Source organism: Patella vulgata, chromosome 9, assembly GCF_932274485.2.
Source record: "Patella vulgata chromosome 9, xgPatVulg1.2, whole genome shotgun sequence".
Taxonomy (NCBI): domain Eukaryota; kingdom Metazoa; phylum Mollusca; class Gastropoda; family Patellidae; genus Patella; species Patella vulgata.
The window spans coordinates 6,401,341-6,427,598 of record NC_065887.2 but is presented as its reverse complement, the minus strand read 5'-3'; the positions used below and the strand labels follow the sequence as shown (position 1 = coordinate 6,427,598).

Below are 26,258 nucleotides of genomic sequence, written 5' to 3'. Positions count from 1 at the left end.
ACACCGAAAGAGACGATTGAATATTACCGGAAGAAGAGAGGAGAAACGCTGAGAGACGATCCACGGCATCAGCAGAAATGGCATTCGACCAGTATCCAGAAGTGATGACTTATTCCAGAGAACCAAGTGGAGGACAACTGTCATCGATGGTACCTGCCGACATACCACCAACCGCAACTGATGCCAATCCTGAAGCAGAGGCCAATGCCAGACGAAAGGGTGAGTAAAGATCTACTTTTTACAAAGAAATGAAATGGGGTTTAACGTCCTTCATGTATTTTTCTGCATCAAATAAAAATGGTGAATAAACATTCAAGCAAACTGTAACACACTCGGCATAATATTTCCCTTTCAAGCTGAAAACACTGTTGTGTCTGGAGGGGGGGGGGGGTAGTCTTTTTTATCATCTTTGAAAATGGAATGGATTGTAACTAACTCAATTGGTCGATTATTTTGACACTAATACACGTATGGTGGGTGTCGGGAGTGAGGCAGATTATGCTTCCTCTTCGGCGTAGGGGGATATAATTTTAATTAGGTTACCCCGTATGACCTAGTGTAGTATTTTGTGTTGTATATTTTTTTACTGAGAGGGGAGGGGAGGGGCACGGTGGCTAAGTGGGTAAGACGCTGGCTCGCTAGCCTGGAGGTCGGGTGTTCGATCCCTGCATTGGCTGAGAAAAATCATCTAGATTTTCCGGTGTGCCCCCCCCCCCACCCCTTTGTCAGTGATGCAGGACGGAGGGCCCGACAAAGGACGAAAAGCCGAGGTCCCGTGTACACATTGGCGTGCACGTAAAAGATCCCTTGACAGTTGGAATTCAATATAAGAGTAGGCGACAGTGCCGCTGTCCGGGCAAAATATCCCTCATAGCACAGTGTATGGTGTATGCCCGTCTTCATTAGCCCAGTTCGGAGCAGAATGTTAAACCCCATTTAATTTCATTAATATGTTGTGGATATACAAATACAAATGTCGGTGCAGAAAAGTAGGACGTTAAACCCCATTTCATTTTGTATTCAGAACGGCATATATTACATTTGACCCATTGATTGTTCGGGTAGAACAAAGCGGTGATGTAGTTATTACTATTAATAACTTTAAGGTTGTCACAACATCTGACTATCCAGGTTTGTGGACATCAGATAATGAAATGATCAATAATAATCACAAGGGGATATTATAATAGCTACTGGAAGTACTGTACCATTGCCCTTTGAGATTTCCAATAATCTGTTACCTTAGTTTTGGTATGTGGCCACGATGGTTCAACGAGTAACGCGTTGTCTGACTAACAAGGTTCGATCCCGATGTTGGCGAAGAAGGTCCCTCGGGATTTCCCGGCGTGGGTTTCTCTCGTTAGTGGTGCAAGACGGAGTGGGCCGCGTTCGGGTCTGTCGGGTTGGACAAAACATCGAAGTCCTTGTGTACAGGTTGGCGTGCACGTAAAATACCCCCTGGCAAACGGAATTTGAAGAGTAGGCGGAAACGCCGTCATCTGGGCAATATTGTCCTCGTAGTACACTGCACGTGTACATGTATGTCCGTCTTCATTAGCCTGGTTGGTGCAGAAAAGTAGGACATTAAACTCAGTTCATTTAGTTTGTGTATAAATCTGCATTTCACAGTGGACCTAAGAGTTGTAGATCCAGTCTTTAAAAAAACATCTAGGACCCCGAAATACATTCGTGTTTACATTCACGGAACAGACAGAAAGTTAATCCGTATAATTAATGGGTCGTACAGCTGGTCTTTGACCGAATGTAGGGTCACAGTTAAGTGGCCTCGCCGTATTTTCATTATGGTAACCACTGGCCGAATAAGACGTCTGTTACGTCATATTACGTGATCTTCACGCGCTAATGACCGCTATGTTCCAGGCGATTTGATTTACAACAATAAACATTGCTTCATTTCTCTCTCGAGGACACCTAAAGGTCATTGTTAAAATGCCCGAAACGTTTTTTTTTTCTTGAATCAAAATATTGACAAACAGTAAGACCTCTGACATGCATTTATCACGCAAAGTGCGGGGGGGCTATTCACACCCACCCCCCCCCCCCACCCCCCCCCCCCCCCCGCTCAACACACACATCCAAATTACGGCTACAAATTTTAAAAGACATGGAAATATTTTCTTTGTTATTTACAAAAATCACCTTTAATTCGTGTTTATGCTTCAGACTGAAGTAAAATATCTTTGAGCAAATGTCTTGCATGTAACAAATGATGGTTTCCTTGCAGTTGGATTCCCATTTTTCGTTTTAGATGTTTGTTATGTCTGTATAATTGGAAATGACTAATTGATATATGTATGCTTATACGTGTAGATGTAGAAGTAGTTTATCATAATTAACACAGCTATGGGAAACTCTAGAACTATTCTCAAATCATCAAATATGCTTTTGTGTTAATTTCGTCCTCCATAGTGCCAGATCTCAAGCAAAATCTTGGGCCTGTTTCACGAAATTATAACCAAGATAAAATCCAAATTTTAGTAATTTGATTGGATAATATTAGATTGATTTTAGTGCTTAGCCAATCAAAATTGAAGTATCTACTAAAATTTAAAGTCTATCTTTAGTTAAGATTTCGAGAAACAGCGCCCACAGGTCCACCATTCGAAGGACCTCTGTCCAGATCTTGTGCAGAACAGGTAGACGTTAACACCCCCCCCCCCCCATTTCATTTATCAATCCACATCGATCCGAGACCAGTCGCCATGACATCGTGATGATAAAGTTAATCAATGTGTTACGTATTCCATGTTCTAATTTTTCTTTATTACCCCTTATTTACTTAATTGACATTTTCATTTAGAGAAGGGCTGCGTGACATTTAGAACTGCTAGCTTATCATAACCTAACAGCGGACTGAGTACATCGACCAGGGGGGTAAATCTATAAGTTACATAATACCATAACTAATATGATAATATCCACGTTGTATTAGGCCGGTCAGTTATTGACCAATCAGAACAAATGAGATATTAGGTAACTTTTGGGTTTGACCCGAGAGGGATGTTTGATTAGTCACGGTTCGTTGATCACCTAACAAAGAACATGGCCACCGCGATAAGCAATGATATAAGTCTAAAAGCTAATATAACCTAGCATGAACTTTATGTGAATTGCAAACATACTTGACTAGGATTTAATAACATTTCCTTGCCCAGTTTTATTAGTTTTAGTCGGCGATATCACCATATAAACTAAACTCCATTGAAGCTTGCTCATTTGGTGTTGTTGCTGCCAATTTGTGGAACTCACTACCTGAAAATCTTCGACCCAGTTCATCATTAGACTCCTTTAAATCCAGATTGAAAACATACTTATTTGAGAAATATCTGCAAGAGTGATTGTGTGTTTTGTAGCGCTATGAGCAAGACTATATGTGAAATTAGCGCGATATAAATGGGCTTATTACTATAGATAGAAACGGACGCAAACCCTTACTAATACTAATAATAATTATCAGAGTTTACGTCCGTTTGCACTTTGGATGATATAGGTGACTAAAACTAATAAAACTGTGCAAAGAAATATTATTATTATTTTAGCAGTGGTAGTTTTATTAAAAGTTTCACATTTTTAAAATATTTGTATTTTAGGAACAGTCAATTACACCGTGCCCATACTCGATGAATAAAATAAAATGCAAAAACAAAAACAAAAAAAAAAACAAACAAAAAAACAAACGATAAACATGTTCCGTTGGAACTGATGATGTGATTTCTCTAAAATATCCTTTCGGGGTTCCACAAAGATCGGTTCTTGTACCATTCTAGTTGAGGCTTTTCACACTTATCATGCAAGGTCTGAATAATGAGTTTAATCATCCCAAGTTTCGTTTTCAATGACCTTGCTCAAAAATACCGTCATCATTAAAAAAAAATACTCCCATCCTTTAAAACTAATATATTATTGAAGTACGCTAGCAAATATAAATGTAATTGTTCGCGTAGCGTGTTTGTGACACCAATTTCGTGTAACAAAATTACAATTATTATGCATCAGTTCACTGTCAGGATAGTGATTTAGACTCGCTATTCACCGACTCGTTTTATTGTTTATTTTTACTTGGATACATGTTGACGGTGTTTCTGTTTAAATACAAATATTGATTCATAAGACGGTCAGATTATGCGACTCAATTGATCTTTTACAAACTTGAAATACCAATAACACATGACACAATTATATGGAATACAAGTTACTTAAAGTTTATTTTTAGCGACGTTTCGACTAGGATTCTCTATTCTTTATCAAACACTCGTCGAAACGTCACCAGAAAAAAAAAACTTTTAGATATCTTGTATTCCATATAACTGTGTCATTCATTTACTAATTGTCGCTTAAACAATTTAAAATTTCCAACTATAAAAATATCACAAGGACCTAATTGTCATCCAGAGTTTCTATATTAACGAAAAACCGATATCCTGTGTACACATTGGCGTACACGTTAAAGATCCATTGACAGTTGGATATCGATATAAGAGTAGTCCGTAGTGCTGCTGTTCGGGCAAAATTTCCCTCATGGCACATTGTATGGCGTATGCCCGCCTTCATTAGCCCAGCTCGGAGCAAAACAGTAGGACGTTAAACCCCATTTCTTTTCATTTCATGTATTCGATATAATTGTGTCATTCATTTACTAAATACCGCTTAAACAATTTGAAATTTCAAACTATCACAAGGCCCTAATTATATTATACCATCCAGAGTTTCTTGATTAACACAAATATTAATGAATATACAAGCAGGCAGTGTAAGCGTTGTAAATTGCCCATGCAGATGTTTTACAGTTATCGACACGTCATCAACCATTATTTATTAACTGTGTAAAAATCAATATACCCATGGTCAGTTAATTATCCCAGTTATCGCAGAACAATTGACTGGAAGAGACTGGATAATCCCCAATAACACAATAATAACACCAACATCTGGCTGGATGACTAGATCTATCAGCTGTGATTAGCGTGAAACGGGTCAGCTTGACCCAGTCAGTCAAACATTGCTGACTGACCATGGCTGAGGTCGCTGTTAGAGTGAGCTGACCTAGAAAGGGGATTTCCCATCGACTAGCCATTTGCGAGCTTATTGCTCTTCGTTTCAGGCGATAAAGACATACATACGCTGTAGAAAGAAATAAAATTTCTGCAATAAATTGACTGATAAATATACGAATTTTCAAAGAGATAATTTTCTTTAGAATACGTAACCGAATGAATTACCGATTTTTCAGAGCGTCTTGTAAATTAAAACGAATAAAATATATATATACAAGAAAAAAAAATGGGCAATCTGAATTATGTATAACGCATTTCTAAAAAATTAACGTGCAATTATCTCATCTTTGAATGCCTAAATATGACGTAATCCACATGTTATATTGGAAATATAAACATTGAAAGGGGGTAAGCGTCTAGCCGTTCGGATGGGACAAAAATGGTCACGTGTATATATTGGTGTTCATGTAAAAGAGCCATTGACTGTTGGAAATACTGCTTTTCTGCCCCCCCCCCACAGTACGACGTATGTCCGTCATCAATAGCTAACTTGGTGAAGAGAGAGAAATGGGGTTTAATGTCCACTCGACACAAACTAGGTTATTTCGGGACTAACATGGTTCAATTTTATTTCAATATTTCGCATGCGGGTAGGGGTCTTTAGCCGTGGGAGGAAACCGTAGGACTCTTTTTCACGTTCAGCCGGGGAATCGAAAATTTTTGAAAGAAAACAAGTATCGCTGTACGAACTGACTAAAACGTCATCGCAACCATCTTGGAATTGTAACATCATATCAAATCAATGCGCAGTAGTCCACGGAACAGGCATCCGAAGTTTCATGTCTCTCGTACATGAATTGGCGAAGCCTTATCCTTCTTTTTTTTTCGAAGTACGTCGTCCCCAAGAACAAGATGGGTAGCGTTTGGGGATCAGTTGCTGGGCAAAAATACGACTATGGTATCTGTATGCATACGGTATTTTAAAGCCCCAAACTAACTGGTATTTACCGTAAACACGACACGAATTAACATAAAAAAAATGTTTAGCTATGTGAAGTCATTAAATGAGAAACCCTTCCACCGTTAGAGCCCCTCGGCTACAGGGCTAGGGTTAAATGTTTTATTTGACCCTCTTCAAATATGTAATAAAAGGATCGAGATTTTATAGAGAAAACCCCGATGATTTATTGCTCGATAAGAAATGTCGGCGATGATTTAACATAAAAACTAAGACACATACGGTCTTACTGTAAAAGGTCATTTAGCTGAAAAAAAAATGGAGACATCGATAAGTTATCTTGTCAGCCACAAATTATTTCGTTTTCGTTTATCAACTTTTTGCTAATGCTTGTGTTTTTTAAAAAAAACTGCACGTGTTTATCATATCTTTCACATTTCATCACGATCATGACCCCAAAACGTAAAAAAAAGCTTGAAATATGAAATACTACATCTGGATACGAGCCAGACGTCCAGTCGTAAAATATGTCTGTGATATCAACCCGCTAAAAGCGGACGTTAAATAAAGCTATTTCATACAGTCATAAAACTATATACGGTTCACATATATCCACCACAAATCGCCATTGCCACTATCAGTTTTCAAATTTTTTTTAGGGGATACCCCAGCCCCACCCTCCAAATACCCTGTGCCCGCCACTGGAAACAGGGACTAAAAATGTACATGCCAACGCCCATGGTCATGCACCACTCCATTTTTTGTGTTTTGAATTTGCAACCTAGAATAACAAATGCTATGGGTTGTAAACTGACTTTTGTAGTGACATGTACTTGAAAAAGAACAAAAACATTTCCTGAAATTCTCGAAATTTATATGATTATTAGATTTATCAACATTTAAATTACCATGGTGATTTCAGACTGATTGGTTGGTGTTTCACGTCTGCTTCCCCAGTAGTGATATCGCAGACAAGAAATAATAGAAGTAGAAATTTGCTACGGTTATTAGAATATGATTTATTGTCTTTACATTCAATTCACCCATTTATTGTCTTTCCTTAGTTGGGGTGATTTTAGACTGAGCTTACATATTTGTTCATAAGGCCTGTCATTGAGTCAACTGGCGTGGTTTCGAATCCCCGGTTGTTCGTGACAAGGAGTAGGGTCGCCTGTCCAACCTGGTGGGTTTTCTCCGGGCCCTCCGGTTTCCTCCCATTGCTAAAGGCCTCTACGCGCAACCGAATTATTGAAATAAAATTGAACCATGTGTTAGTCCCGAAATTACCTAGTTTGTGTCAAGTGGACGTTAACCTCTCTCTCTCTCTCTCTCTCTCTCCATGTTTATTCTAATATACCTCTCCCGACCATTATATTAATTAAAGTATCAAAGTGGAAACTGAAAACATTTGGTTTTAAATCATTTGAAGTTTTAGCGGCTTTGAAATAGAATGCCCTCCTCCCCCTCCCCCCCCCCCCACGTTAGCTTTAAAATCTGCTCCAACATTTTCAATCTTTAAATCTAAATTAAAGACAGTCCTGTTTTCTAAATATTAAAAACAAACTTAGAAATGACTTTGTGTGCGCTTTAAGCTGACTTTATTGTTTGGAGTTTAGCGCTATATGAGAATCCTATTATTTATAAAATCTAACCAGGATTCGCTGCACGTTCGAATTAGATAATTTGTAATCTTATTAAAAGACAGATCTATATTTCGTTTCGGTTTTTTTCTACTTTCGATGGTCTACGAAACGAAATAGGATCTGTGTTTTAATCAGATTGGATAATTTGAGGGGTGGGTAGATTCTGGTATATAACCAAATATTTTTAATTTTTTAGAAGCCCCCAAACTTTTATAGCGACTATTAATATCGTTATTCATCTAGAGACATTATTACTAATATCCTCTGGTGGGAAATATTTCCCACTGGGTTGTTGCTAAGGATACGGAATAGATATGAATGTATGTACATGTAATACATATTAAATGACTGGTCAATCGCCGATACGGTTCACTGAATACACGATTATCATGTCTCGAATAACCTTGATGAAATATTCAACAGTTTTATGATCATAGCCATCTGTGACTTGCATCCCCGACTGACAACATTCCGCTTTTAATGTATTCAAGGGGCATAACACCCGCCATCATAGTGAATATGGATCGACATGAAATGAAATAGGGTTTAACGTCCTACTGTTCTACTCCGAACTGGGTTAATGAAGACGGGCATACACCATACAGTTTGCTATGAGAAAAATTTTGTCCGGACAGCGGCACTACGACCTACTCTTATATCGAATTCAAACTGTACACGGGACCTCGGTTTTCTGACTTATCCGAACGACTAGACAGCTTTCCTTGTCAGGCCCTCCGAAATATGGCTCGAGAAAGTCGGTTTAATGCATCACAAGCATACTAAATTCTTCTGTGATAACAAAATACAAAATCTGATGGACTAATTCTTCAAATTAAACAAAATGCTGTGTATCTATATTTTTTGTATTGAATATTTTTCATGAAATAAATACGAATTAAGCAGAATAAATTCATTCACGCTAACCAATTACAAAATATCATGTACGAATTACTTGCGCATTACGAATTTCATGTAAACCATTCAAATTTGGAATATACAGTGCTCAGTGCTATACAGGATAATTAATTTCATATAAGGAATTTTTGATCCCGAAAGACTGAGAATTAACCCGTTTGTTCTCTTGTTCGTACGTCTGTAACCATAACTCAAAATCCTAATAAACAAACACTTATATGTCATATGTATTCGATTCGCAGGCATACTTCAGCGCTGCAATATGTCTTATGTGGGTGTGGAGGTGGGTGGGGGTAAGGCATTTTGGCGATCCTAGAGATGTATTTAGTAATTGAATCATAATATACTGTAATATAAGAACCGATACTATCACTGCAGCGTTTCAAAATGATTTTTTAAATGGCTTCTTCATCTGTATTACAAAATGATGATAGGTTGCAAAAATAATTAGGTTTTTGGGGTATTGAAATCGATTTGTGAAATTTTGTTGAAACATTACGGTGTAATAAAACATAGAGATTGTATGCCTATCGAATGTTCTGCTGTAATATCTGTCATAAGACTATCTTAAAATTGTGTGAACCCTGCAATTTGAGGGCGATCAGCTGAGAAATCGAAAGGTGTTTTGACTTGAACTCCCCGGACAATTCGATAACACTCAGAATAGATTGTGTTTTATGAAGCAGAACATTAAATAAATGGGGGAACACAAATTCAGGGTGGAAACCTTAAAATGGCGATGATTAACGGTGTCCCCTTGTTAATTGAACCGGTAAACCGCTTGTTGTTTTGTTTCATTTTACGGTCATGGGTGATTGAATAACGCACATTTCTTAATGCTTTATAACATCATTAAATTCACAAGTAATACAATCTCTTGGCAACACTTAAAATCCGCATCAAAGAGGCCATTTTTAAGATGGCGTTCGTTTGAACGATGACCTAAAGGTTAGGGTCAGATGGTTATGTAAGAAATTGTACCTCAATGGTCGTCGAGTGGGCAGCCTTAGGGCATTAACAAACGTAAACACTGGCTTTTGACACACTGGGCAAACAAACTGGCCAGCTTTAATCAGAAGCAGACGTGGAATTTGAGATAACAAGAACTAGAATTTAAACATTTGCACGTTCTCACACGTTGAGTTCAAAACATTCACATCCTTTCAGAACGATATGGGAATGGGCGCCATATGTCACCTGGTGGTGCCCCAATGTTTAAACAAAGGGAACCAAGTAAATCCCTTTAAGCTTAAAATAAATAAACGTTGCTATAGATATACCAAAGCAAGTGCGTGTACTTATTTGCGTCTCCGTTAGCCCAGTCGCTGGTCAGCGATAATACCTAAGGTAGAAGCTGACGTAAAATCCTACGAACGAACAATCCCTGTCAGTGCAGACAATTATCACGTTAAACGCCATTTCATTTTTGCATGATATACTTAATACCCGCAAGTATCCCTGTCAGTGCAGACAATTAGCACGTTAAACACCATTCCGTTTTTTGCATAATATACACTTACTACCCACAAGTCCGAAATGTTTGGCCTTTTTGATGAGAGACACTTTGCCTGCCATTAAAACAAAGGAAAAAAGTAAAACAATAAACTGTAACACATGTTTATGGAAGAAAAATTACTAATTTATTTAGGCTACGTTTCGAAGAATATTCCCTCAACATTTGTGTAACACTAAAATCCACACATCCCCAAACAAATACATATTTCTGCTTGCATTGACGACACCAGTAATCTTTCCTTTTGTTGACATTGGTCCCTGAGATTTTATTTCTGCATTTTTTGTCAGCAGTGCAGGGCGGAGGGATTGGCAAGGACGAATGACTAGTCGTTCAGATGGGACGATAACGTGCACCGAAAGAACCCATTACAATTGACATGTTGAGTGCGCGGAACTCCCGCTGTCTGAGCAACATTTCCACTAGCATGGCGTATACCGACCTTCATTAGCCCGATTGATGCAAAAACACAGAACTTTGGTCTGTCATATTATCCCCAGCCTGTCTCGTCTATTAACTGGTAAATCGTTGTTTATATCTAGTTCTACAAATAGGTTGTTGTTTATTTTCAGGTTTGCCGTTTATATCTAGTTCTATAAATAGATTGCTGTTTATTTATAGGGGTACCATATGTATCTAGTTCTATAAATAGATTGTAGTTTATTTATAGGTGTGCCGTATATGTATCTAGTTCTATAAATAGATTGTTTATTTACAGGTGTGCCGTATATACCAAGTTATATGGATCTGAGTAATGGTCCGGAACCATGTGTTGTTTGTGGTGATGCAGCTACAGGCTATCACTATAGATGTATGACATGTGAAGGCTGTAAGGTACGTACTTATAACACAAAGGGGCTTGGCAACGGTTTAACACATGCGCGTTAGATCACAAGGTCTGTCATTGAGTCAAGTGGCGTGGTTTCGATTTCCCGCTTGTAAGTGGTAGGGAGTAGGGTCACCTGTCCAACCCCGTCAGTTTTTCTCTGGGCACTCCGGTTTCACCCCACTGCTTAAGACCCCTACGCACAAGCAAATTATGGAAACAAAAATGAAACATATGTTAGTCCCGAAATGAGCTAGTTTGTGTCGAGTGGACGTTGAACCCATCTCTCTCTCTCTTCTTCTTCTTCTGCGTCTTCTGTAGCTGACTATATTATATTCATTTTACAGGGTTTCTTCCGACGCACGATACAGAAAGATTTAAAATACCATTGTAAATGGAATAGTAATTGTGAAATTGACAAAACTACGAGAAATCAGTGCCAAGAATGTAGATTCCAGAAATGTGTCCGTGTTGGCATGGCAACCGACTGTAAGTTGTTTTCTTTTTTTAATTACTTCATTTATACTCCAGAACAGTTGGACGTTAAACCCCATTTCATCTATCTTGAAAGTTTTCCTCTAAGGTCTTTTTAATAAATATATCTTTAAATGATATTTTCGGCTCGCATAGAACGTATACAAATAAAGGGAGATAATTCTTTATGTAAAATTACTTTCTAATAACTCATAGGGATTGACGAAGAATATGAACGTTAATTATTAGAGTTCAGAATGTGTTTGTCAGCTCTTTCATCCAAAAAGAATATTTCACAAATGTTATAAGTCATTTATATTAGAATTTAATTCACAATAAGGGGCGATAACTCCAGATCTCATGGGTTTACCCACTCGGCAAATCTCGACAGATTCCGTTACCCTACATCTAATCTCGGCTGTATGACAGTAAGTGATATGTACCTACGCCCATACATTTGCGATGCGGCTGCCGGTTTACTTTAAACAGGAAAACGTGTCGCTTTTACAAAAAAGTCCCAAATTGCGTCTTTTGTAGAGTGTATATACCTAAATGAGCAGAGATATTGTCTCAGGGCTGCTGGTTTGATAAAATTCCCTGGTAATTCCCCAAACCCAATGCCAAACGTGACGTTTGTTGATATAATACACTCTCCACAGAAATCTCCATGGGGGCAGCCATTTTTCATTGGGAACCTTTAAAATAGTTCAAATATGGCGGAAATGGTGATACAGCCGAGATTAGATGCGTAGAATCTGTCGAGGTTTGCCGAATGGGGTTTACCGTGACAAATAGGTAGGCCGTATTAGTAATTATGGCGGTTGGCTGTGTTCATGCAGGTTTACAATCTGTAGCCTTATAATCAGTGTGATAAATACCCGATATTTAGATAGCCTAGAGCACTTATCATAACAATAAAATACATTTTCAAAAGAAACGCCGAAAGGAGATAATCTCATGAATGTACGCACTAAGGGAGGTAACTCCAATAAATGATGTTTAAACTTTCTACGCCAACATACACTGCAAAGCTTCGAAACGTTCAGTGTCACTATCCGACTTATCATTGCTTGATAATGACTAGATAAGCCTAGTCGAAACGTCGCTCAGTAATAAGCAGTAATTGTATTCCATAAAATTGTCACCTGCTTATTATCGTATTCCAATTAAAAAAAAAACAATTGTTGTTAAAAAGACTTCGATTTCTAATTTTGTATATTTTTGTCTGTTTCACGCAACGTGTTTCATATTATGTGGAACATAATATATGACACATAATATTTATATGTTCTTCGTTCCATCTTTCCAGTGGTTTTAAACGAGAAACAGCGAAAAGCGAAGAGAAAGTTGATAGAAGAGAATCGCGAGAGAAAGCGAGATGAAGTAGTACGTCAGAGAACTAGTCCTATCCCCTGTGATATTGATGTATTGAATGATAATGATAAAACTTTAATAGATGACGTCGTTAATGCTTATAATAACTCCAGTGTTAAAGTCCAGAATGCTCGCTTTATGATGGTGAGTTACAAATGAATGAATGAAATATTGTTTTATGGCGCGTCAGCTCCAACCGGGCTATATTGCCCCACAGATAGTGAAATACGGTTAGGGTAGATATTAAGGTCAATCTCATCAAATTCGCGAGATCTTAAAAGGGTTAGGGCATGTGTTTAGGGTTAGTGCTAGCCCTGTTTACATCTCGTGACCTTGACGAAATCTGCAGGTGGCCTTAATATTTAGACCTAACCGATGGTATACCCGAGCCCCAACTGCATTGTCTGCCATATCAACATTGTTGGAAGCTAAAGTTAAACCCTACGAACAATATCCTGACATTGGAGACTATTCCCTTTAGTTCATCGCGCAGAAATCAGAGTTACTTTATTTATTAAAGTCATTTGCAATTTTGGCCAAAATCTGAAATTCAGGTCTTGACCCACCCTTAAAGGAGCTAAACCACTTACTCAATATTTTTTTTATAATATTATAACTTAAAAACGGTAGATAATAATTCAAAATAATTCAAACTAAATGTATGTTATCGGATTCTGCCATCCGGGTCATGTAAGAAATTTACAAAAATTGTCATTTTTATTTATAGCCTCGATATGAATGCAAATACCCTAACGAAGCTGCCGAATTGGAGGCGTGGCAACAGTTAGCAGAAACTATGACACCATCTATAGTCAAAGTCGTGGAATTTGCCAAGGGCGTGCCAGGATTTACTCAGGTGTGTATATTTGAATATCTGTATAAAGTAAAAGATTTGGAAGCTGATTACTGGGACACATGCTTCAAATGCTAAATGAATTATCTTTTAGAAATTTATTTTCATAAGCCAAAAGTCAACTCTCCTCGATCATCCGATGACTGCGAAACTTCAATCACTTATGTGACTGAAATTTGCAATATATTCATTTTCATTATCTATTTTTGAAATGTTATAGTATACTGAGAACTGCCAACTCTTTATCTAAATCTTACATAATGCATCTTTAATTTTCACCGAGAAATTGAACTAATCAATTTAAAGTAAAATATTATGCTTTATTATGTTCTTACAGTGTGGGGTGTGGGTCAGCTACTTTATAATTAGATGTTAATTTTTTTTTATTCCGTTTCAATAGGACGTTAAACCCCATTTCATTTCATTTTATTCCGTTTATCGAGACGTTTAACCCCATTTCATTTTATTACGTTTACCGAGACGTTTAACCCCATTTCATTTTTTATTCCGTTTATCGAGACGTTTAATCCCATTTCATTTATTCCGTGTATCGAGACGTTTAACCCCATTTTATTTTATTCCGTTTATCGAGACGTTTAACCCCATTTCATTTCATTCCGTTTATCGAGACGTTTAACCCATTTTATTTTATTCCGTTTATCGAGACGTTTAACCCCATTTTATTTTATTCCGTTTATCGAGACGTTTAACCCCATTTCATTTCATTCCGTGTATCGAGACGTTTAACCCATTTTATTTTATTCCGTTTATCGAGACGTTTAACCCCATTTTATTTTATTCCATTTATCGAGACGTTTATTTTATTCCGTGTATCGAGAGGTTAAATTATCGTTTTATTTGTTATATTTACAGTTGAACGTTGATGATCAGATATTGTTGTTGAAATGTTGCTGTATGGAGATCATGTGTTTACGAGCTGCTCGACGATACGAACCGGAAGATGAAACTCTAGTCATGACTAATGGTCTAACCATTCATAAGTCCCAAATACAACAACACGGTGCCGTCGGTGCCTTGGTGGAGCCTATCTTTGAATTTGCTATCGGTCTAGCTAAACTCAGTTTGGATGAAACGGAAGTTGCTCTATTGGCTGCTGTTTTGTTGATGCAATCAGGTAGATATTACTAGACTTACATACAACTTGGAACTATTCCTACAAATTACACAAGTTTTTTTTTTCTTTCAAAAATAGTTTTATTCAAGATTTTCAGATAGTTATACATGTCTTTACAACATCTATACATTTCAAATTTTACAAGAGCTGGTCTTATACATGACTTTCAAACTGTCTACACATTTCAAATCTTACCATAGCTATAAATAGATTTAGTCATGACAGTTACACATTTCAAATCTTACCATAGCTATATAAATAGATTTATTTATGACAGTTTTTTTGTTTTGTTTTTTCATCTCATAATCACTGTGTATAATTTCAAATCGATCAGAAATAATCTAATTAAAAAACCAATACAAATCATACTACACAATAACCCCCCCCCCCCCCCCAGCAAACTACATGGATATCGGTATCACAAACCTTACTAAATGACGACAGTTAACAGGGAAAAGCTCAGCTGAAAAGACCTTCAAAATTTGTCCATCTATCTTACACAAGTTATTATCCCTACAAATTACACAAGTTTTTATTCCTACAAATTAAAGTAGTTTTTATTCCTACAAATTAAACTATAGTTATTATTCCTACAAATTAAACGGGTTATTGTTCCTACAAATTACACAAGTTATTATTCCTACAAATTAAACGGGTTGTTATTCCTACAAAGTGATTATTTCTCCAAATTAAACTAGTTATTATCCAGCACCGAACGAAGTAGTGGCTCAGTGAGTGAGACTTTGGCTCATGTGTTGGCCATGACAATTCATCGGGATTTTCCGACGTTGTCCCTCCTAGTCAGTGGTTCAAGACCGAGGGCCTGGCAAGGTACAACGTTTAGTGTTTCGGATGGGACGAAAAACTGAGGTCCCGAGTACCCATTGGCGTGTACGTAAAATATCCCTTGAAACTTTGTACACGCATTTTACTCGTTGTGTCGTAATCTAATTTAAAAAAAAAAAACCCATGGATTTAATTCATGGAAGCAAAGAACAACCAGCTTTTTAAAAAAAAATCTTGATATTTAATTCATATTTAAACTAAATGCAACTATTCCAGATCGTTCCGGATTAAAGAATGCTGAAGTTGTTGAAAGGTTGCAAGATGCTATACTTGGTGCCTTTAAACGTTACATAACCAACAAACGCCCCAATCAACCCGTCCATTGGGCTAAAGTCTTAATGAAAGTTACAGACCTTAGAACTATCAGCACCAGACACGCAGAAAGAGTGCTGTGTGCGCGCGTGGATTCGTCTGGTGGAATTTCGCCATTATTCATGGAAATGTTCAAAGAAGGCGGACAATCATGACGTCACAAGTCTTCTATTGGATAAAGAGAAATGACGTAATATGTGCGTGCTACAATGATGAACATCTGAAGTGCTGTAAATTTAAAATGGCCAAATGAACTCAACCTTGTGATCTAGAAATTCAATTTATGCTATAGTTTATATTTTATTCAAGCGTTTCCTTCTTCATGAAAAAAACGAGGAGCCCCTAATCCTCCATCGTGGAATGGCATAGTTAAGGTACTTTCGATTTTTCTCATTTGCTGTTTCAAATTGTATGTAAATTCATTTTAGTGAACATATTTATTTTCACCCCTATTAGTTTGAATGACAACCACCCCAATGCTTCCTGTTTTTCGGACTACAACTGGCAGTTGCCCTGACTACAACCTGCAATTGATTCTGACTACACCCTGCAGTTGACCCTGACTACAACCGACAGTTGTCTCTGACTGCAACCGACAGTTGACCCTGACTACAACCGGCAATTGTCTTTGCCTACAACCGACAGTTGACCCTGACTACAACCGACAGTTGTCTTTGCCTACAACCTGCAGGTAACCCTGACTACACCCGCGGCAGTTGTTCCGTTTAATGTATTGTGATAATCCACCCGGTTTATAAACTCCCCCATAATGCAATAATAATTTAAATTACGTCACACCCGGTTACATAATATGTGATACTGGTCTAGATAATCTACACTAAACTGTTGACGTTTATCACAAAATATGGAAGTTATCCAACTGTATTTAATACAGTTGGGAGTTGTCACATGTTTAATTAGACTGCCACATGTGAGTGAAACTTCAAATTTAGAACTATTTATTCACTGTGTTTCCCTGGCATTATACTTGACAACGAGACCCATCCCAAACTTAGGCTGCCTGTCTACAGCTAGCCCCGCCTGAGTATTCTCGAAGTATGACGTAGATGGATCGCTGGATGCAGTATGAACGAGACCATGACCATATATGCAATCATTTACTTTGCTGATTTTCACGATATGTTTACAAGTGATATTTATATTGATCTTTCAGTCGTACTGTCTAATTATTATTATTATTATTATGTTGACTAGATGTATGTATATTATAGTTGTTTTAGAGTTGTAAATGTTACTATAGTGTGATTGATGAATGCTAGGTTTCCTTATGTTCAACAACTCTCTTTCTTAGCCTTATACCTTAAAGCCATCATGGGGGTTGGGTGGCCGAATGGTTAACGCGCGCACGTTGGATCAGAATGTCTGGCATTGAGTCAAGTGGCGTGGTTTCGATTCCCCGCTTGTACATGACAAGGAGTAGAGTCGCCTGTCTAAAATCGTGGATTTTATTCAGCCCCCCCCCCACACACACACACTGCTAAAGACCCCAATGCGCAAACGAATTATTGAAATAAAATTAAACCATATCTTAGTCCCGAAAGACCTAGCTTGTGTCGAGTGTACATTAAACCCCATTAAACATTGTCTTTGAATAATATACATGATATGCTTACTCTTCCCATAACATCTCATATCACTTCTAATGGCTATCAGCTTCAACTGTAGTGTAGTATTTTGGGAGTTGCTGAACACAGAAAGGAAACTTATATAAATGTAAGCCGAGAGGCTGTTGGATGTTGAATAAAATTTAACTTTTGAATGTTAAATCAAAATTAGCTATACAATTAAATCTACCTCATTATGTAATTTGTAGTATAATTAATATTATTATTATTATTATTAGTTTGTTGTGGATGTTTTAATGAATTTATAGAAATAATTAATTGATTTAATTAGTTAATTGTCTAGTAATATTTTTACTAAATATATTTATTCTCCCTCGTTGTAGTAAGCAATAGCTACAAATTGTAACTGTCGAACGGACCTTGCTTTCTAGGCATTATTGTTAAAAATGATTGCCCCCTTTTCAGAACGCCATATCTATCCTAACAGAGGAGCACACATCCGGGTTCGTCTTCAAGGTGCATACATATGTGTCCATTTTAAACCAGGTTGACTGTTTAGAGATGTGTACCCCCGGTTAAAAATTACTGTCTCCAATGATATGATATTCAAGCTTGGAAACGAGGCACCTGTCACAGCAATCTGATGAAAACACAGATCCTATTTCGTTTCGTTTTTTATAGTTCAAAATTTCGTTTTACTGGTCCTTCCTACACTAGGATCTGGAAGACTTGTTATATTACCGGCGTTTTGGTTGAAGTGAGGGATTAGCCAATGAAACGATCTGTTACGGCGACTACTTGACGTGCCAAGCACGGAACTGTTGGTAAACCACTAGAAACGTACACGCTGATTGATTAATCAATGTCTGACCCCTGACGTGAACTCCCACTACAATTGGTCAGATCTTCATGTAGTGTAGGCCATCGAAAGTTTAAAAAAAACGAAACGAACTATAGATCTGTGTTTTAATCAGATTGTGACACAATATTCAAAATACCAGGTATTACATGTAGTTTATTATTGCCTGCCATTTTGTCCGGCGGCATAGATTTGTTTATTTTCATTCATACATGTCCGACACAAAGTTAAAAATGGCAGGTACTAATATATTATAGTTCACTGGATTCTGACATTTTGAACTCTGTGACGGACATTTTATCATGAACAAGTAAAATAATTTATTTGCAGGTCTAACTATATTTTTGGATATACATTACCATGCGACTATGTATGCTGCGATTAAGTTTTCCAAGAGAAAAATTCCTAGATTTTTTTTTACTAATATTATTTGATTGAACTGGTCGCTAGTATTAATAATAACTAAATTTATTAGTGTGGTGTGTTAATTCTGTTAATTTTATGGATGATTCTGGTGTATGCTTGATTGAACTAGTGATATCATTATTGATTGATTGATTGATTTTCTGGTGATCTCTATTTAAAGGCGCATGGGCTCTTTGATTTGTCTGCGATATCACCTCGGTGGAAGCGGACGTTAAATAAAGCTATTTCACACACTTTGATTTCACATGTGTGCGATATCCCTGTTGTGTAAACGGACGTGAAACCACCTGTTACTTCTACTTTGATTTAAACGTGGTATGCGATATCACGTCGGTGGAAGCGGACGTTAGACATACCTATTTCACACTTTGATTTAGTGTTGTCTGCGATATGACCCTCAGTGGAAGCTGACGTTAACTACCAGCTATTGTTATTGGTAGTAGCAGTAGCTGACGTTAAACGCCAACGTGTCTTTGATTTAGGTCAAGACAAAGTGACGAATTGGGTTAATCTGAATCCCAACATTGGCTTAATCCCAGAACACCAGATACCACTTGTTAGTTCACACAAAGCTAAGAAATTACCCCTGTACGTAAATCAAAGAGATCAAGCGCCTTTAAAAATGTATTAATTAGATTTTTTCTAATTGTCGATTATTTTTTAAGATTTTTTTTTCTTAAAAGGAATATCAGGGCATTTTATATAATAATTTACAATTCATCGTATCCTATTGTACGATGTCATAATCCGCCACTCACTGCCAAAGTTATCATTCATTCAAACATTGTCAGCAATATGTTGGTGAATCAATGAAAGATTTTTAAATAAATTAAACAATAGTCAAATTTGTTTCCATGGGAACACAAAAATTATAAATTACTGATTGGCGAAAGGCACAACTGCTATAATATATAGGTGGAGGTGTTTTCAAATTTTCTTAAATATATCGTCATAAAGATATCGTGAAGGGATTACCATATGTTCTGGAAACACAGCCAGGACGGATGGAACCCATTTCAACATCGCTCCCTTAACTTCGTTTTTCGCGAAATGATAACTCTTGAGTTTATTCAGTATATCACTACAACACCATTTGAAAACCAGTTGTCAACTAAAAGATTCTGTAAGTTGATTCACCAACTGCTGCTCCATAGATTAAGTATTCCAAGTATCACGATCGTGCATTACGTCAAGGATTCTTGTGTTCCTCTTGACACAAGACCTTGCGCTACTCCGGTGGAATAACTGGGCGTACGAAATACAAAAAACAGCATTTTCTAAAAGTCTTGCAATAGCGAATTAAGTCTTAAAATGGTGAATTCAGTCTTGAAATGGCGAATTCAGGTCCAGTGAATGTATATTCTTCTTTCACAATAATTATAACTAATGAGAGAATAAGTTGTGACAATACTAAAGTTACCATGATTAGGTTTGCCTTTACAAAGTGCGCCCATTTATTCATTTTATATATATATATATAGAGAGAGATATTGATAATTGTGTTAATGTAATAATAATATATAGCCAATAAATATACCAATTCAGAAATGGAGTATCTTTTTGTTTATTTTTGTTACGTGGTTTCACAGAAAAATAATATCAAGAAATGACATTAATTTGACTCAGAAAAGGTAAGACTTCCACAGTGGAGCGTGAACCCGGTGGACAGGGTTGGCATTCGCCGACCTATTTTTAATGGTGGTCGGCAAAATGTATATAAATTGCCAAACCACATTTTTGTTTCTAGGTAATTTTGAATTCTTCAAAGTATAGACCCCTCAATAAACCTATATAACACTTACAGCCATGTATCTATACTAATATTTGTGACTGCCGTTTGTCTTTTCGGGGATGGCGGATACACTTGGTCTGCCCCGAGTCTGAAATTTGGGGTATAGGGATAGCTCGGACCGGGGAGTAACATAGGCCAGGTGGCGTTAGTCTACCACTTCCGGTTTTATGACCCCCGAGCGAAGCCGGGCATTCTTCTAGTAGGTTATATTAGCCGTCGGGATTAGTTATCTAGTAGGTATATTTATTATAAGGTCCATGGTATATTCCCTCAGATGTACTTGAAAATGACTCTTGGATACAGCAATTTCCAAAAATATCCCAAAGGCGGGTTCAACCCACTCAAAATATATTTCCCGCGCTACTGAATTTCCAATTCTACCATGTATTATTTGAAAAAATGAACTGGAATTTAAAGATGGGTTCCCGCGTACAAACTGTGTGATTTAATGGTATATATGGACCAAAAACATATTCAAACTAATTAATTTGTCATAATTATGCTTCAAATCCTTCTCAAACATTGTAATTGCGAAGGAATGCCCTATTAAAATTCGAACAAACCAGGTCATGTTCACGTCACGTCTTGGGTGTCAGAGGAGAATTCATTGCATACATAAGACGATGCAGTCTTTAATCGCTTACTATTTATTACAAATATCGAATCCTAATTAAATTCTCGGATTATCCACTACCCGCGTCTTTTTCCGTCAATTTTATCTCAGAAAGTATTGTACGTCTAACTCTTCATAAAGTTTATCAACTTGTACATCAAGCGATTAATGTTCGCTTGTGACCTTTGACATTACGCGTGCAGAAGTTCCTAATCGTCGGGCTGTTGATTAGGGGAACCCTTACATTTTCGTCCTATATACGCTCCATGAGTGTTTTTCGGGGAATCCAGTATTTTTCTAAGATTGGATATCTCTACTTTCCATATATACCAAAATTGCCATACTTTTATTGGAAATAACCACCCGATAAATACGTTTCTGGGAACCCCTTTAACGTCGTGCTGTTCTGCTCAGACTGAGCTAATGAAGATGGACATACGCCATACAGTGTGCTACGAAGAAAATTTTGCCCGGACAGAGGCGCTACGGGCTACTCTTATATCGAATTCCAACTGCCAAGGAATCTTTTACGTGCACGTCAATGTGAACGACTAGACGGCTGTCCTTGTCAGGCCCTCCGTCCTGTATCACTGACAAGCGGGAACCACGCTGGAAAATTTGGATGAACTTTCTCGGCCAATGCAAGGATCGAACACCCGACCTTCAGACTAGCGCGCCAGCGTCTTACCCACCTTGCCACCGTGACCCCCCCCTCCCAACCCCCATCCACAATGCTGCTAGTGGATATATTTTACTTGCCTACCCACCCTTGTTGCCCCCATTCACAAAGGTGATAGAGGACATATTTCAGTCGACTTCTGAGGCTATTTTTCTGGTATTGAAACAAAAGCCAACTAGTGTTAGTGAAAATTAACAGATATTTAATATTTTACAAACACAAAAATATTTTATCCTTAAATGACATTTAGAAAAGGTAAATAACAGACATGATGGATTTATCACTTTTTAGTTTATTACATGTGACGTTTCAATACTCTTGTAGCCATTTTTGATACACTGCAGGAATAAAGAAATGAAATGGGATGTAAGGTCCTACATTTCTGCAGCAACCGGGAGAATGAAAACAGGCATACACCATGCAGTCTATTGGGTGGGGGGGGCTGCGCCATGGCTTACTCTTATTTTGAATTCCAACTGGCAAGGGTTCTTTTATGTGCACACCAGTGTGTACACGGGTCCTCCATGCGACTGGACGTTGTTTCTTTCCAAGGCCCTCGGTCCTGCACCACTGACATGGAGAATCCTGGCTGGATCAATCCCAGGATCGAATCCCGGATCTTCTGGTTAATAATCAAACGCCTTACTCACTAAGCAACCATGATTCCCAGAAATATTGAAACGTCAAAAGAAAATAATTCATCAATTTTTTAGAAAACAACAATTTATATAAAATAATTTTTCAAAATATACAATAAAAATGTTCCAAGAACCACAACGAAAATTGTACGGAGATAATAAAGAATTAGAATAAAGGTTAACCAGCTCACCAAGTCAATACAGTGGTCGTATTTCAAAAACTTAAAACTAAAGCATTTCAAGAATTCGGGCCTTTCTTGGCCAAGAGCTAAAATATGTACTAGGATTTGAACTCCCAACCAATAAAATGGTTGCATCCTTAAAATAGAAAGGGACACTAGAAAGGGGCCCCACAGCTCTCCAACTATTTTCAGTAATTAATAAATTACTAATTGTGAAGTAAATTAAAGTTATTCATATCCTGCAATATGTATTCACATCCTGTAACTTCGGGCCTCCCGAATTGGGCCCGCATTTTCTACAACCGGTCCTGGGAGGACGGGTGGGGTGGATCCAGGGTTTTTTTCAGAAATTTTAGACATTATGTAACTAATTTTTTCTAAATGTGTTTCTTGGGGTTTAAATGAATCGGGCTTAACATCCTACTGTTTTGCACCGACTGAGCTAACGAAGATGAGTTCTTGGTGTGGATATGAAGTATTACTTTGAAACTGGATCTATTATGTCATTAAGGTTTTTGTTAATGTGTGTCTGGCTTTTGTTTGTGGGAATAAAGTAAAGTCATGGCTATCATTTACAAAATCTGTTCTTATGAAACCAAATCTGGTCTTATGAAACCAAATCTGGTCTTATGAAACCAAATCTGGTCTTATGAAACCAAATCTGTTCTTATGTGTGTTTGGGTTTCAGGGCAGTATCAAGTGGGATGTAGCACTATCAATGGATAACTGTAATTAAAATATCATGTTAGGTCAAACTGTCTAATAAAGCTCTATATTCAGATAAAAATTGTTTTTCTTCTTCCAGATTCAGATCCAAATATTCGTCTTCATCTTGTTTAATGTCCGATACCAAATCATTTAAAACTTCTCTCTGTTCTTCACTTACACTATCCGTTTCTATATAATGATAAAATACACTATCCGTTTCTATATAATGATAAAATACAGTATCAGTTTCTATATAATGATAAAATACACTATCAGTTTCTATATAATGATAAAATACACTATCAGTTTCTATATAATGATAAAATACACTATCAGTTTCTATATAATGATAAAATACACTATCAGTTTCTATATAATGATAAAATACACTATTAGTTTCTATATAATGATAAAATACCCTATCAGTTTCTATACAATGATAAAATACACTATCAGTTTCTATATAATGATAAAATACACTATCAGTTTCTATATAATGATAAAATACACTATCAGTTTCTATACAATGATAAAATAAAGAGAAATGAGGTTTAAGGTCCACTCCATAGTTGACGGAATCGAAAACACTAATTTCTAACTTTCATGCTCCAACTTTCTAAGAATTGCAGCACTTCATGAAACAAAAGCACCTTTCTTTTCTCATTAAGGGGTGGTGGATGGCCGAATGGTTAGTGCTTCTGTGTTGTATCATATGGTCTGCCATTGAGTCAACGAGTGTGGGTACGATTCCCCGGTTGTACGTGAAAAGGAGTAAGGTCGCCTGTCCAACCTCGTGGGTTTTCTCAAGAATTCACTTGAGTGTAGGGGTCTTTAGCAGTGGGAGGAAACCGGAGAACCAGGAGAAAATCCACAAGGTTGGACAGGCAACCCATCTCCTTTTCCCGTATATGTGTTTTCGGTAAGTTAACTTGCAAATATGAAAATTAAAGTGCTTCTAAAGAATTCACTAGGTGCTAAAATATATTAAGATCAAGTTTCTATCATACCATGAAGTTAAAAAAAAGGCCAAAATCCTATATTTTCAGAGCCGACCATTTTGAATCTGTACTGTCAACCGAAAATGAGGTCAGATGGCATGTGTTCAACATCGGAAATTACCTGTATGCCAATCTTCATGCTTTTGTCAAAACGTGAAGGATTCTATGAAACATTTTGATCTAAGGTCCTGACTATGTTGATGATGATGATGAAATTATACCTGTTGATGATGATGATGATGATGATATTATACCTGTTGATGATGATGATGATGATGATATTATACCTGATGATGTTGATGATGACAATTTTACTATACCTGATGATGATGATATTATACCTGATGATGATGATGACAATGTTATTATACCTGATGATATTATACCTGATGAAGGTGATGACAATGTTACTATACCTGATGATGTTGACGTCCTGGACGATGCTGATGATCCAGAGGAATCAGAAGGAGACTGGGATGTTGATGACCATCTTTCAGATATAACACCACCTAATTGGACCAAATCTGCAGCAGCTTGACAACTATCACCATGGTGTTTAATCAATGCACGACGACACATCTCAGGTTCAAAACCCAACATAGTTAACTGAAAGAATGTACAAGTACAACAACAGTTAATAACAATCTATTCGTTTCGTTTATTGTTCAAAAGTTTGTTTTACTACACTAGAATCTGGAAGAGTTGTTATGTAACCTGTGTTCTGGTTAATGTGACCGATTAGCCAATGAAACAGTCTGTTGCAGCGAGTTCTTAGCGTGAGATGCACAGAACTGTGGATACCCTACTAAAAACATCAACACTGATTGGTTAATAAAATGTCTGAGTTCACAGGTTCAAAAGCCGCTCAAATGACCCCTGACACAACCTCCTACTATAACTGGTTAGATCTTCATGTAGTAGAGGCCATTGAAAGTATAAAATGAAACGAAATATAGATCTATATTTTAATCAGAAATGAAATGAAATGAAATGGGGTTTAACGTCCTACTGTTCTGCTCCTATACTGGGCTAATGAAGACGGGCATACGCCATACAGTGTGCTATGAGGGAAGTTTTGCCCGGGCAGCGGCACTATCGCCTACTCTTATATCGAATTCCAACTGCCAAGGGATCTTTTACGTGCATTCTAATGTGTACACAGGACCTCGATTTTTCGTCTCATCCGAAAGACTAGACAGCTGTCCTTGTCAGACCCTCCGATATTTTAATCAGATTGCAGTTAATAATGAGAAAACCAGTATGATCTATTGTTATATCATGCTCTAGTTGTGCTTCTGTATTTTTCTATTGTTTTATTCACCTGTCCAACCTCGTGGGTTTTCTACAGGTCCTCCGGTGTTTCCTCCCACTGCTCAAGACCCCTATGTGCAAGCGAATTATTGAAATAGAATTGAACCATATATGGTGACGGATTACGCATGACACAGGAGTGACATAACAATTTGGCACTGTTGGACATTCAAGTTGACTTTACAGCTAATTTGATAGAAGTTAGCTGAATAACAGCTGGATATTTGACTACATTGTTAACCATGAAACATTCAGTGAATTGAGGTTGTACTTTTCTGTTTAATCTAAACTGTGTATTCAAATAAAACAAATAGTCAATAATATTTTTATATAATTCAATCTTATTATAAACATAACCGATTTTTGGAAATGGGTTGGCTGAGATTTGGGATTGTTTCCCCTTGTCAGTGGTGCAGGGCAGATAACTGTGCTTAGTCATTCATATGGGACAGAAAACCGAGGTTCATAGCACACTGTATGGGTTATGCCTCGGGTGTTCATCTCCTCCGATTGTGTACGCAAGGGACAACGTATAGTATTTCTAACGGGACGAAAAATCAAGGTCCTGTGTACACATTGGCATGCACATAAAAGATCCCTTG

The 26,258-nt window shown here is 37.3% G+C and overlaps 1 protein-coding gene across 1 annotated transcript; it reads left to right on the top strand.

The window, feature by feature from the left end:
• The first annotated feature begins 146 nt into the window (after window positions 1–146).
• Window positions 147–16,019, top strand: LOC126832611 (thyroid hormone receptor beta). Its single transcript, XM_050563455.2, has 7 exons — window positions 147–219; window positions 10,763–10,878; window positions 11,218–11,359; window positions 12,654–12,862; window positions 13,446–13,574; window positions 14,445–14,706; window positions 15,769–16,019. The coding sequence occupies exons 1-7, from the start codon at window positions 147–149 to the stop codon at window positions 16,017–16,019; spliced, it is 1,182 nt and encodes a 393-aa protein (XP_050419412.2).
• The last annotated feature ends 10,239 nt before the right edge of the window (window positions 16,020–26,258 follow it).